At 44.6% G+C, this 12,241-nt stretch overlaps 1 protein-coding gene across 2 annotated transcripts in view; it reads left to right on the top strand.

Moving 5' to 3' along the window:
- Nucleotides 1-12,241, top strand: part of ZPR1 (ZPR1 zinc finger) — a 176,003-nt gene that overhangs the window by 18,869 nt on the left and 144,893 nt on the right. For both annotated transcript variants that reach the window (XM_069614501.1, XM_069614502.1), the window contains exon 3: nucleotides 913-1,003. In XM_069614501.1, coding sequence (XP_069470602.1) covers nucleotides 913-1,003 — 91 coding nt within the window. The remainder of the gene's footprint in view (nucleotides 1-912; nucleotides 1,004-12,241) is intronic.

The raw sequence follows: 12,241 nt of genomic DNA, 5'->3' as shown, positions 1-12,241 counted from the left end.
TATAAGGAAACTGTGTCATGCCTCCATTGTTGGTTTTTGGAAGTGCGAAATTTTTTATAAGGGGGACCGGTGGAGATGGCGCCGTGCATGAATGTGTGCAAACGCCCATTCCCATAATCTCATTCGCACTTTTCGTGCACCTTGCACTCATTCGCATTGCTCGTTTGCTTTCACTCAATCGCTCCCACTTATTTACACACAAAAGCTTGCACTGACTCGCTCTTACGCACACACAAAAGATCACACATGTATATGCACCAGTGCGCACACTCGTGCTCACTTAACATGTCTCCCACTTTCACATATGTGACCTTACATTCCCAATAAGATTGACATATAGGCTCCCAGGGGTGCATTTTCCCAGTAATTCCCTATTGATAATTTCAGTAAGCTTGACATCCCGCTGTAAGTCCCCAGCAGGCTTGATGTTCGGAGTAGGCATCCACCAAAGTAAGCTAGACGTTATCAATATTCTCCCAGTTCGACATTTCTAGTAAGCTTGGCATTCTCTCTAGGCGCTCGTTTTGAACAGTATGGCAGCAAGCTCCAATGGGAGAAATCCTGCAGCTCAAAATGAAGACCCATGCATCGTCCAATAGAGCTGAATGGGAGGCAGTGTAAGACTTGGAGCCCATCAGCTGGCAAGGTTTTCCAAACCTCTGAAAAAAATGAATACCAACGATGGCCTAAGGTTACAGCAGTTCTCCTGTTGGCTCCTTTAAACTGCCTGTCCAATTTCAAATATTCCAATAGGTTTTTTTTTTTGTTAATAGTATAAGCATGTTTTGGAATCCCATTTTTCTGTCTTAAATTCTGCTCTTAAAGTCTGAGTGGAATATTGGGGCATCTGTTTGTGAACATCTTTTTCAGCATCGAAATAGCTTTAATTGTTTTTATGTCTTTTCCTTCCAGGATCTTGACCGGGAAGTGGTCAAGATGGATTGTGCAACAACCAGAATCCCAGAGCTTGACTTCGAAATTCCACCATTTACTCAGAAAGGATGTGAGTGCTCATCTATGTACGCATGTTCTGGTCTTTGTAGAGGAGACACTGAGCCTATGCCTGTTAACGTATCTCCTTTCTGTTCTCGAATAGTGGCATGTATACCGCTAATGGCCAGCATGTGGCTAGAATGGAACATATGGTGTCTGTACAAAATCTAAATGTTCACATTCTTGCAATTGCATGTCATATCGACAGATTTACAGTTCTTCGAGAGTGTAAGTGTCTGTGAAGATTTCTCTTTAATGCATTTGGGTGTTGCCCCATCATATCTGATTGACTGTTCTCTGAATTGACTAGTGAGTGTTGAATGAGATTACGTTCTCTGAAACTCCACAACTTGTATAGACATGCATTTATGCCTATGTAGAAGGTTCAAATCCTTTGACACGGCAGGCAGATCTAATATGTCTGTCATGTAAAAACCTAAGCTAACCCAAAAGGTTGTTGCTTTTTTTTTTTAATGCATCATCGGATTGCTGTTGAAATGCTTTAATTGAATCTACTCTGGAAATAAAAAATGGCCCTGACTTCAGAATTGGCTTCATGCTTAGAAATGTAATGCATTAAGGTTTCCCGAATGGGTTTTAGTTCAGCAGCAAGCACTGGCAAGTTTTAAGGATGAAGGGGCATTCGGGCCGGAAGCCTCAGGCTGTCTCTGCGCCAACATTTATGAAGGGGTGCTAATGGCCAATGTCAGAGACCGGCCTGGGCTCTGATTAGCTCACTTCACCAATCCAAATGTCCCTGAGTGTTCATTGAAGAGTTTTTTTGTTTTTCCGTCAACAGAACGAAGGCCCAGTCTGCTTTACTTTGTCCCGGCCGCCTTGCCATCTCTCATTCTTTAGCACCACTTTGATCCCTTGATAGTTTGTTCGATCCTGGCTAATATTTGTCACTGTTTACTTTGTCGGTCTTGGTGTATCTTTCTCAGTACTTTGAGCATTTTGAAGTTTTGTTTAGGGTCTGCCTTTGTAGCATTTTAATTTCTGGGTGTTTAATATATTAAGATTTTATTTTCTCTGGATCTGGCCACTGTCTATTTTTTTAATTTTTTTATTTGTTCTATATTGGTACGAGTACGTTTTTAGTTTTACCTGCTATGAGGGACTTTAGTGACACCCATACGGCACTATTGCATTGGAGTACAGGTAGAAGAGATATTGCATTTTAGGTAGTATCCCTAGCCTGTGGGTGTTTGGTAATTTACATACCCACTGATAGAAATTCCCAACCATTATCTGCCCCTCCCTGCCCAAAACATGCCCCCGGAGATTTCTTTAAACAAGCTCTTCACAAGGTAAAATCAAACTGCTGTATATGGGCTGCCATTGTTGGTTCTAAAAGTCTGCCCCGAGTTAATGGCTTATTTGTTGCTGTAAATGAGCTCTGGGTGTAATGATACGGTATAATTAGTCCTTTATAACGCGCCTGTATACGAGTGTTTCTAGGCAAGACAAGGGAGGGAAGACAAAACAAAAGATCTTACTAAGCGTTGTCATCGTGCAAGTGCAACAACGCAAAGTGCACGGGGAGCGAGAAGGGGGGGCGCTACAGAGAGGGAAGGGAGGAGGGAGTGCAATCAGGGCAGCATTGCTCTGAGGACGAGAAGCCAGTGAAGCGCAGCTCTGGTTAAGTGCAAGGAGGCAGGGGACTGTAGGGTTACAGTTACAGCCCCTAAGTGCGCGAAAGGCCCAGCGGGTAGCCGAGGGGAAGACTGGTCCTGGAGGAGCCTGGTACCCAGTGAGACATTGAGGGTAGCCAGGCAACCAGTCGAGTCAGGTTGTAGTAACAATTACTTAATCAAGTGTGCCTTCAGTCACTTGTAAGCATTGTCCCCCATCGTATCTGTTCCTTGTACTGAATGCTTGTTAAAAACGAGCATTGGCAAAGCCAACCTTTTTGGCTTGCGTATAGGTATTAAGCATTTGCCAGACACTGACATTAGAACCTGCCGCTTTCCAAATGCTTTGAAGTATTACTTCCCTGGCCCTCCCCCATTGCCTCTGCTGGTGAGTCAAAACATGTTGAGAGCCATAGCTTGCTATGCATACACAAAAGCAAAAACTGTTGGCTTTGCCAATGCATGTTCTGTTATTTATTGCAGTTTGTTACAGGCCATTAGCTCACTTCATTAGAGGACCCCTTTGCAAATTTCCCATAGTGTTTGGTTAATGGTTTTGTTTTTCCATCTACAGCATTTTAGCCAGGTCTGTTTTCCCTTTTGAGGGCTTCATACCATCTCTGATTATTCTAAAGACAGAGTCTTGTAAGATAATTTCTCATGAAAGTGATACTTGACTTTTCCCAAGTACCGTGTAAACCCTGTTGTCAATGCTTAGCCCTCATCGTTTCTCTTTAATTTAACCCCTTTCAGTGGGTGTAGGAAATTCATATATACTGTCCACCTTAGAAGTGGTCTTGTTTTGCCTTTGGTGTTTGTTTATTTATAAAGCGCAAACCCGGAGGAATCTGGGCGCATTACATGGTTGCAAAGGTTACATACAGGAACAATGATAAAGCAATCAATGAATTTTACAAAATGTTACAAATAATTAGAGTAATACAAAATGAGCATGTGTAGCATACAGATATATACAAGGAGCATGATCTGAGGTAAGACTTGTACATTAAGGAATAGGAGCCAAGATTTCGTGTTCTTCCTGAAACTATAGTAGGCGGGTTCTGCTCAGAGGTTAACGGGTAATGAATGCCACAATTTAGCGGCCATCACTGGAAAGCTACTTCCAGTTTCCTGTAGTTTATATCTTGGTACATTCAGGCAGTGTGAGTGAATAGTTATTGTGGGGCGTTGTGTTTTTGTTCTTTTTTTGGGTAAATTTGTTAGCTAGAGACTTGGGAGCGGAATTAGCTAGGCATTTATGCATAAGAGTTAGGGATTTGAAATTAGTTCCATCTTTGACTGTGAGCCAGTTGTGCTACGTCCGACCGTTGAGATGTGCAGAGTTCTGGGAATGTTGAACACTGATTTTAACGCATTGTTCTGTAGGGTTTGAAGTTTGGTTGTGTTGTACAGATAAAAGGCGTTGCAGTAGTCTAGTTTTGCTAGAATTGGAGCTCTAGCCAGAGTAGTACAGCTGGCTTTGGAGAGGAAGGGTTTGCAGGCGTTAATTAATTTGCAAGTGTTATGCAGTGGCTGATGATGTGGCATTGACCTGTCTCTTTAGGCTGAGAGCAGAGTCTAGATGGAAGCCCAAGGTTTTTAGCTCGATGGAAACTTTAATATTGATGCCGTCGATAATGAAAGATTTGAATTGGTTACCTAGGTTGTTTAGTCTTAGAGCTTCTCCTCATCGGATCTCCACTATCTTCTCGCCATTCAGACAGAGACCATGGGTTGCCCATGCCTCGATAATCGGATGTATTTTATTGAGGAGGTTAGAGTCGGTATCCTAGTCGCCAATGATGGGTATGAGAATCTGCGTGTCATCTTCATAGTTGGTGTAGATGGCACCCAGATTATCAAGGTCATCAAAGAGGGGCTTGGTGAATGTTATATAAAGTTGGTGAGACACAGGAACCTTGTGGAACGCCACAGGTGGTAGGTATGGGTTTGGCTGCACCGTTGGGTGAAAACACTCTAATGGTACGATTATCCAAGAAAGACTGAATCCAGGCAGTGGCTTCCTTGGAGAAGTGTGCAGCTCAGGATAGATGGTTGCAAAGGACCTTGTGATCAACCAGGTCGAAAGCGGCCGAAAGATCTAAAAGTAGGAGGGGAGCCAGTTTCCTATTGTCCTTGAGGTTGTCCATTTCATTTTTTAGATCAATTAAGGCCGATTCTGTTCCATGTTTGGGTCTGAAACCTGATTGTCGCAGACCCAGGAGATTATTATTTTCTAGGTAAGACTGTATCTGGAGGTAAGCGGCTCTATTGAGAATTTTGAGAGGGAAGGGGTCAGTGGTAATGGGTCTATAATTGGTCGGTATGTTGGGGTCTAGATTTGGTTTTTTTTAGAAGCGGGAGGACCCACCCGTCTTTTAAGTTTGCGGGAATGGAGCAAGAGTCAAATGAGTTTGAGGGAGGTGAGGAAAGGTGCTAGGTCTCTGGCGGCCTCTTTAAAAATAGGTGCTGGACAGGGGTCACCCTGGCATCTTGAAGGCTTAAGTGAATATATTATTTCTGTTACTTCCTTGATGGAGGCGGGGGCGAATTTGAAACTGGTGCAAGATTTCTCTGGAATTCAGTGAGAATTTGTAACTGGCAAGTCTTTGGCAATAATACGTTTTTTGTTTTCTATTTTCTTTTGTAGAAGTGAGATTTTGATGGCTAGAGCCGTTTGGATATTGGTGGACCAAGTCTTGTCCTTGATGCAAGTTTCCAATTGGAGAGTAGGTGTCTCGTTCTTTTAGAAAGGTGAATAGTTCTCTGGTCTTTAAACTTGCTTTGTTGATCCTATCATTTAAGGTGGTTTTTTTTTTCCTTTGGCTTCTCCTTCTTGAATTGTTTAAATATTAGTCTGTTTTTCCTTATTGTCATCAGACGGGTTAGTCTTCCAAAGGGTTTCTACTCTTCCTTTCTCATTATGTAGTGCTTTGAGATTAGGAGTAAACCAGGAGTTCATGTGTGATTGGGGTTTCTCTTGATGCAGTTTTAGAGGTGGAATTTTATCGATGGCTGTTTGGATGATATTATTATAGAGATCAACAAGTAAAGAGGGGGCCGAGACAGAGAGTGTAATGTTAGTAATGGGTTGGAGTAAGGGTAGTAGACTATCCAGTCATATTGTGCTTGTTTCTGGTTCGGGGGGGGGGGGGGCTACGGGTTTCATGGTGGCTTGAGACAAGACTGGTATGGTGAAAGAGATTATATGATGTTCTGTTATGTTACTTGCCATTTATATAGCACCTTATATATCATTGGTATGACCTCAAAGCGCTGGTAGGTTGAACGTCCTTGGGAACCACAGTTCAAGTCAGTAGAGAGAGGGAGTGTCTTATGGCGCGTGGGCGCACCGGATATGTGTGCAGCTGGTGTGGTTTTTGCATGATAGTTGCTTCTTAGCAGTAGGTGTGGTGCTGAGGAAATCAGTTGGATGTGTTCAGTCTTGAGGGTGGACACCCAGACTGATTTCTGGCTGCGTTCCTGAGGAATGCCTAAGCTACCCGGATTGTGCTCAGCTAGCTGTGTTTTATTAGGGTGATGAGCTGTTTGTGGGGTCATGTTCGTATGTGAAGAGCTAGGCCGAATTATCATGGTATAGCTATGTTCTAGTTGAATGATGGTGTATAGGAGAGAGTAAGTGTAGTAGTGAGATATGGTGGTTTTCAGTAAGGCACCTGAGACCTGGCACGTGAGCGTGACAGCGTGGGCGTACATAGCGGCATATGTATATAAAGCGACGGGATGGGATACAGATAAATATGGGGATACAGGTACATAGCATATATAGGAGATGCAGCATCCGCACTATCCACATTGTCCGTAGCATCCGCATTGTCGCTAGTATCTGCACCATCCATAACATTTGCAACGTCTGAACCAACCGTAGCATCCGCCAGATCCGTGACATCTGCACCATCCATAACACCTTTGACATCCGCACCACCTGTCATCCTCACCATTCAAGCCAACCAAGACATTAGCTTGGTCCATTCCAACCACTCCGTCCGTACCATCCCTCTCGTCCGTTCACCACTCCATGCTTTCCAACCATTCCATCCACTCGGTCCATTCAATCTGCTCCATGCGTTCCATTATTTCCGTCCATTCCATCCGTTCCATCCAATCCATCTGCTCCATCCGTTCAGTCCACTCAATCTGTTCTGTCCACTCCGTCCATTCCATCCCCTCATCCGTTCCATTCCCCCATTCGCTCCCTCGTTTCCATCTACTCCATAAGTTTCGTCCGTTTCGATCCCTCCAACGGTTTCAACCACTCCTTTGGTTCCATCTACTCTATCCGTTTCACTCACTCTATATGTTCCATCGACTCCATTTGCTCTTTTATTTTCTTTGTTCGAACAACCCTGAATTTCTCTTTACTGTGACTATACATTCCATTTGCTCTATGCGTCCGTTCCTTATGGGAAGAGCCATGTTTTCAGTGATTTGCGGAATGACAGGTAGTCTTTGGTGTGTCGTATGTGGGGTGGAAGCAAGTTCATAGATTGGGGGCCAAGGCTGAGAACGAGGACCCTCCTAACCTGACTGAGTTGGTGTTTGGTATCACTAAAAGGAGGGCAGAGCTTGATCTTGGAGTGCGCAGTGGGTGGTAGGGTTTAAGCTTGTCCTGTAGGTATAAAGGGCTGGTTTTGTGCACTGCTCGGTGGGTAATGCATAGGGTTTTGAAAGTCGCCCTTTTTCCAACCGGGAGCCAGTGGAGAGTTCTGAGAGCTGGAGAGGTGTGGTCTCATGGGCCAAGTGCTAGAAGCATTTTGGCTGCAGCGTTTTGTACTCTTTGTAATTTAATGAGGTGGTATGCTCGGACCCTGAGATAGAGAGTTGGCATAGTCCAGTCTCGACATTACAATAGATTGGACAACGGCAAGTCTGTTGGGTAAGGAGAGATACGGAAAAGTTAAGAATTTTGAGGTGGTAATGGCAGGACTTGGAGACGACGTTGATTTGCGAGAGAGGGTTGGGTCAGTCGAGCGTGCATCCAAGGTTTTTTACAGTGGTCGAGGTGGTGGGTGGATTGCCCATGGATGTGGGCCAAGGTAAAAGAATGGGGGAGAAGCTCAGTGTTGCTGCACACCATGATTTCAGTTTTAGTGGGGTTTAAAGGGAGGTGGTTTGTAGTCATTCAGCGATCAATGTCAAGGAGGCAGGCTGTGAGGTCGAGCTGACAGTTGGAGTTTGATTCAAGGAGTTTTAGGATTATTTGGGTGTCATCAGCATAGTTATAGCACAGGATATTGTGCGTGCAGATTATTCTCGGGAGGTTGGACATAGAGGTTGAACAGGAGGGCTAATAGGCATGCTCCTTGTGGAACTCCGGTATGGACTGGTCGGGTGGCGGAAGCAAAGGTGGAGAGGAGGGTCATTTGTTTTCTATTGTTGAGGAAGGATGCTATCCATTTGAGAGCGTTTCCACAGATTCCTAGGGGGTGGAGGCGGTGAAGGAGGATTGAGTGGTTGATTGTGTCAAAAGCCGCAGAGAGGTCTAGAGGGATTAGTGCAGCGCATCCCGCAGAGTCCGCGTTGATCTTAAGATTGTCCCAAATTTAAAGTAAGAGTGGTTTCGGTTCTGTGTCGTGGTCTGAAGCCTGATTGTGCAGGGTCTAGGAGGCTGTTGGATTCGGCAAAGTCATTTAGCTGGGAGTATGCTGTTCGATCAAGGAACCTGGTGTTTGAGATGGGGCGGTAGTTTTTGGGATCGAGGGTGGGATGCAGGGGTCCAAGGGAAGTGTTATTTATTTTTTTTCATTTTTTTTTCAAAGAGGCTTGACGTGCAGTTTTTAAGGCGTCGGGGAAGATTCCTGAGGTGAGGGGAATCGTTTTGGATTGTTCTTATGTACTCTCCTGCGCAGGTGGATGCAACTATTTCTTTGAGTATTGAGGCGGTGCAGGTGTCAAGGGGGGAGCGAAATGGTTTCCGAGCAGAGAGAAGGTTGAGAATTCGTCTCTCAAAATTGGTGTGCACAAATCGAAGATGGGTTGGGTTGTTGTTGCCGTGGCAGGCGGGGGTGTGACTGGTAGGGCGGTTGGATAATGTGGAGGGACAGTTTAAGTTGTTCTGTCGAGAGCAGTGGTGTAGAAGTGGAGCGAGAGCGAGTCGCAGAGTGATTGAGATGGGGGTGGAGTGGGTGGAGGTACAGGTTGGTTTGGTGAATACATACATTATTTTGTGGAGTTCCTTGCTGGGGTTTTCACAATTGAGGATTTGAGAATTGTAGTGGACTTTTTTTGCTTTTCGGATTTTGGCTTTGTAGTGGCGATGGTGTCCCGCCAGGGTGGATCTACTGAGGTTGTTTTATCTTTCCGCCATTTGCGTTCGAGGGATTTATACAGTTGTGTTGCAGTCTTCAGTTCTGTTAGAAACCATCTGGGATAAGGGCCACAGCGAGCGGAGGATTGTGGGGGTGAGCGGGATTAGTGAGATATTGAGCCAGGAGTCAAAGGAGTCGATGGTTAAGGGTTCATTACATGGGATGGTTGAGGGAGGAGTTTGAAGCAGGGCTTTGGCTTGGTTAGGGAGGATCTTTAGTTTCTTCCTGCATTTGCGTTGATTGGGGGATTCTGATTCAGTCAGTCCAGGCACATTGTTTGTTAGCAACAATCACTAAGAGCCTCCGGGGGGAAAGGGGTACTCAAAAGGTTCATGTCTATTGTATACCACATATTTTGGATCTGATATTCTCCATAATTCAGTCTTTTATTTTATTTTTTAGCTGTGTTCTTTGGAATATTCCCACCACTTAAATTGAGAACCCCCAGAACTTTTTCCTTTCACTGCCATTTGGACATAGCATCATCATTTCCATAAGAAAGCTTTGAAGTTTGGCACTGAAAGTGGTAATATAGTAAAGTATTTATCTTTCAAATATAGCATTCCCAGAATAGGTACTTGCCTTTAAGAGCGCACGCACTGCATCAAGCCTACCTGTGACCAATCCAAAACATTAACTACCAATTCTGTTTCATACTATTGGAATTGAATTCCTGAAGTAAGCCCTGCTAGTTGGATCTTTCGGCTGGGGAGGTGCTACTTTGTATTATTCTTTTTATCACTGTGATGAGAGACTGTACCAGTACAATGAGATGTGGTTCTTTCATTTTTTTGTGCCTGAAGGCTGTATCCTTGAGTTATCTGTGCAGTTTGGAAAATGTTGCTGTTTAAGGCTTATGGAGCAGGGTAAGAATGTGGTTTAGGAGGACTCGTAATGTTTGTATTGACTGCCTCCAATTGAACGATGAAGAGGACTGTCTGCGCTTGAATGTGAGGACCATGCAGAACCGATAGATGGGGCTGTTAGCTTACCTGCATGAGTCCACGGTGAGGGCAAAGATGACCCTGGAAATTTGTGTAGAATTCAGAAACAGTTCTTAGGCACACTCTGCCCAGAAAGAAAAGTAAGTAAATTACCCCATGCAGTGGCCATTATGCCCTCTGAATCTTTTGCCAGTCTGAAAGAAGCTGACCACAGAGGATTCGTCAATGCGGAGCATGATACTGGTGTAAGTATCACAGAATTCGAGGGAAACCAGTAATGGGAGGTCTGTTTTTGGACTGTCGTTCTCCATTCCTGGTGCAGGATTTCACTTTGACTCAGAAGACTGTACAAAAACAACCTCTATTTTAAGAAAACACAATTGATTGAGGATCCAGTAGATATCAACAGCGATCTTCATCAACTCATTTGAGGGTCTGTAGCCTAGATCCTTCCGTCTGGATCTTTGTGATGGCGCAGGTTGCTGAGTCATTACCCTTGTCTGAGAGTGCAGAGAAGGTTTTCTGCTGAAAGAGATGCAACACTTGAGCAGTTCTCAAGAAAATGGACTATGGAGGGAAATGGGACAGCATGCCAATTGAAAAGATATATATGGTATTTGGCATAATTGTTTTTATTCGGTCGAATGGTACATTTGACCGAATTTGGCCTGTACCATTCGACCGAATAAAAATGAACAATTGGACTAATGCATACCGAACGTGTGGAGCAGGGTTTGCAGGGGTGTCCCCCGCTCCCCTATGATCAGCATGTATTATTGGGTGTTTGCGGGGGTGTCCCCCGCTTTCAACCTGGGAGGCGGGGAACCGGGGAAAAAAAATGAAAAAGAATAGGACCCTGCGGCGTCAGATCTGACCCGCGTTAGAGGGATGGATCTGATGCTGCAGGGGTGAAGGGGACCAGGCGGCGTGCAAACAGGTAAGTAGGGAATGGGGGGGGTGTGGGTTGGTGTGCGCGTGTTTGGTTTGCGGTTTTTATCCTCTGACAATTGATCACATGCAGGCAGTTTTTTCGGTCTGTTTGCCGCAATCCATTGTCAGACGATCAAACACCACCAAATCATATATTCACTTTCTTGATGTCAGCCATGTCCTGTTGAGTTACCTATGATGACTCCTCAGACGCTAGTACATCATGTGGAGGAGGGATGCACACAGGAGAAGGAAGGCGGTGAAATGCAGCATTAGGAGGTTCTGGATACTCCGCTGGAGAAGCAAGCACGTGTGCATCCAGCACCTTTGCTGCCTGACTAAAATAGGTGTCTGAGGTTGCTGTTGGTACTCTTGTTCAGAGGGGAAGAATTGCATAGCATTTTGGTGCTGAACTGCCAAGGTGGGTGGGACCAAATTGATATGCAAATGGTTATTTCTCCTCTGTGAAAGGTACAGTGAGCTATAACGTGGTTGTAGACCCTTCAGAGTGGAGAACAGGTTATCTGGCTGTGTTCGTTCTTGGTAAAGGGGTTAGGAGACCTTTTTGTACACATTTAAAATATGGCCGCCTTGGGTTGGAGGACTACAACTGCAAATCTGAAAATGGATGTGCATGGGCCTCTGAGGAATACTTCAGTTTGACAAAAAAACGAACTATGCTAAGAATTTTGCATTTACTGATTGCAGATATATTGAATATTTTGAGAAAGCAACCAGCAGCAAAGAGACTAAATAAAAAGCACAAAGTGCCTCATTCTGCACGAGTTGGTTTCAGGAATCTGCCCAAGTCTGATTCAGTCGTGGCAGCTGCAGCAAACCTAACTTTCAGCTAGCTATACTATATTGCAATTTCTGTCCTGGCATAGAAGCTCTTTCTGAGGAACAAGCATGAGGCAGAAGATCTGTTTAAAGGCATAGTGATCACATATGATGATATTTTGAGAGGCCTATTAGAGTCTGTAGGCTTCAATCATTAACTCTGGTCTGGGGCTTGGGAGACAGTCAAAGCAGAAACCAGCCAGACTAAAATCATTTTTTTTCAGAGTGGAGGCACAGGTATGCCTTTGCTCTGCGCATCTAGCACACAGGAGAGGCCAACAGGCAAGAAGGTATCGGGCATAGCAGACCAGACCAGTCAAGCCTGACTTTCCTCTCTCGCCTCACAGCAACACCCTGGTAGGAGGAAGAATATCCAATTTTCTACAAGAATGGATTTCTGTTGCTTTGCATAAATGGGTGCTAGAATAGTGGCAGTAGGTAATCGCCTGTAATATCAATAGTGACCTCCTGGCCTTCCACAGTGAAGATGAAAGTTCAAAAGAAACACTTGCAGCAACTATGAGGTGGGCCAATTATAACAAGAGAACACGATAAAACCCAATCAAGTAAG

Source organism: Ambystoma mexicanum, chromosome 9 (genome assembly GCF_040938575.1).
Source record: "Ambystoma mexicanum isolate Mex_15411 chromosome 9, UKY_AmexF1_1, whole genome shotgun sequence".
In the NCBI taxonomy this organism is placed as follows: domain Eukaryota; kingdom Metazoa; phylum Chordata; class Amphibia; order Caudata; family Ambystomatidae; genus Ambystoma; species Ambystoma mexicanum.
This window is presented reverse-complemented; position numbering and strand designations above follow the sequence as displayed.